The 2,003-nt window shown below is 40.6% G+C and overlaps 1 protein-coding gene across 1 annotated transcript in view; it reads right to left on the bottom strand.

Annotated features, from left to right (window-relative positions):
- The window catches only part of pink1 (PTEN induced kinase 1), a 13,443-nt gene that overhangs the window by 9,294 nt on the left and 2,146 nt on the right, over positions 1–2,003 (bottom strand). Inside the window, exons 2-6 of the mRNA XM_014024409.1 lie at positions 1,617–1,889; positions 1,423–1,526; positions 1,120–1,302; positions 769–932; positions 557–684 (exon numbers count right to left, since the gene is read on the bottom strand). Coding sequence (XP_013879863.1) covers positions 557–684; positions 769–932; positions 1,120–1,302; positions 1,423–1,526; positions 1,617–1,889 — 852 coding nt within the window. The remainder of the gene's footprint in view (positions 1–556; positions 685–768; positions 933–1,119; positions 1,303–1,422; positions 1,527–1,616; positions 1,890–2,003) is intronic.

Here is a 2,003-nt window from a genome sequence, read left to right on the forward strand (position 1 = left end):
AACTTCATTTCACTTCTCAAATATCACTGTGTTTGTCCCCTATATGATATATTTAACTGATATTTTTAATCCAAACAATCAACGACTTATTAAGGAAAATCAGCTAAATTTACAAGGCTGCCCAAACTTTTTCATATGACTGTAGTCRGATCATTTATGATCATTCCAGTGTCCATTATCGTGATAGTAATTAAAAGGACTTTACCTGGAGGACGATAAGCGAGGAAGTCGGCATGTTTGGTAAGTTATCGAAACTACGGTTAAAAAGGCTCCTCCCCTCGAGCGTTTAAAGAAGCGTGTCTACGTTCACATCAAATGGGTCAGTCCTCACTGGACACCAGKATTAAYATGTGTGCGTTTTGAGATTTTTGGAGGCACGCAAAGCGTTTGTTGTGAATGTAGCATTAGAGCAATCGCCTCTGGCKTAAAGCCAAATCTCTGTAGCTAACATAAATATATCCTCATACTTTCAARTCTGCTTTTTTTATTGTCCATTAAATGAGTGCAAGAAATAACTCCAAAAGTGTCCATTATTGTAAGAAGTATTTATGCATACCTCAGGAGCCATAAGTGAGGCATTTCCTCCTCTGCTGACCCACATGCTGTTGAAGGGTAGCTGTAAGCTAGAGTCATTCTGAGTCAAACAGCAGCCAAAGTCAGTAATTACTAAACGGGGACAGCCATCTGAAAAACACACACACCAAATTCAATGTGGCACAATCGAGAAAAATACTCCCGACAACAGGATCACGTSTGTTTAAATCTGACCTGAGTCAAACTCCAGCAGCACGTTATCGGATTTGAGATCTCTGTGGGCGATACCCTGCCTGCAAAGATGATCCACTCCTTCCAGGAGCTGCAGCACCATCAGGGGTCCATGCCTACAGCTGGGTGTGGACACTTGCAGGTACTGTCGCAGTGAACAAGYATAACTATAGAACCAAACATGATTAGATTGTCAGTGACACATCTGTCTTTGCCATCAATGATAGAAAATGAGGAGAGTCTTTTCAACACATTAGGAATGTATCACTAAAAACAAAGCTACAGACATTAATTTACACAAAWGACCCTGCTTTATATCTCACAAACTATGGGGTAAAAAATGTTAGGTCATACTTTTTCATGACCAAYAAAAGAGTGCGATTGTTGCCCAGTCCAGCAGGGTTGAGCCTGGCTGGCAGAACATCTGGATACTCTTCCTGGGCACCTTTTAGCAACGGCACATCTGCTGTGAAAGCTCGGTACACTCTGATCACATTAGGGTGAGCGGAGACTCTTTTAGGCAGAACTCCAAAATGTCTGAACATAAAGAGAGCAGAAATTCAACATGTTCAGTCTGAAACCAGTACTGTATGTTTGCTGAGCTCAGATCTATACAACATGACAGAAAGATAAGAATCTGTAAACAAAATATTTTACCCATCCAGTATTATCTGCTCCTTTTCCTGTTTTAATGCAAGAGGACCAGCAGGCACCAGCTCCTGAGACATGGACTTTAATATTGCCTCACTTGAAGACCCTGCCTGCAAACAAAGGACATTACCACATGATTAGGATAGTTTAACCTCAGATTTGTTTCCCCTCTGGACCTGCATGTGCTTCAGATTACTCACCCCAAAGTTCCACAACATCTTGATAGCCAAGGGGAAGTTTCTRATGCAACATGCTGAAGACTGTACGGTCTCTATTTTCTCTTCATCATCTTTTACCTGCACCGGTGAGCTCACATCATCATGCTCCTCTGGGTAATCAAACTGAGCTGTAGCTTCATACACAGCTGCATTTGAGCCTTTACCAATTTGGTTTCCTATAATGTAATCTTCCAGTTTGTATCCAGAAGTGAATGATCTGAGAGGGCTACGGAAATTTTTCTTCTGGAATACTGCCTGCAGAATGACAGAAACCATATTTAACACACGTAAAAAAGTTTACAGTTAAAGTTTAATATTTTGAAGAACCTGTACCTTCAAAACACATTCTTGGTTTATATATATATATAT

The sequence above is a fragment of the Austrofundulus limnaeus genome, unplaced genomic scaffold (assembly GCF_001266775.1).
Source record: "Austrofundulus limnaeus strain Quisiro unplaced genomic scaffold, Austrofundulus_limnaeus-1.0 Scaffold421, whole genome shotgun sequence".
NCBI lineage: Eukaryota > Metazoa > Chordata > Actinopteri > Cyprinodontiformes > Rivulidae > Austrofundulus > Austrofundulus limnaeus.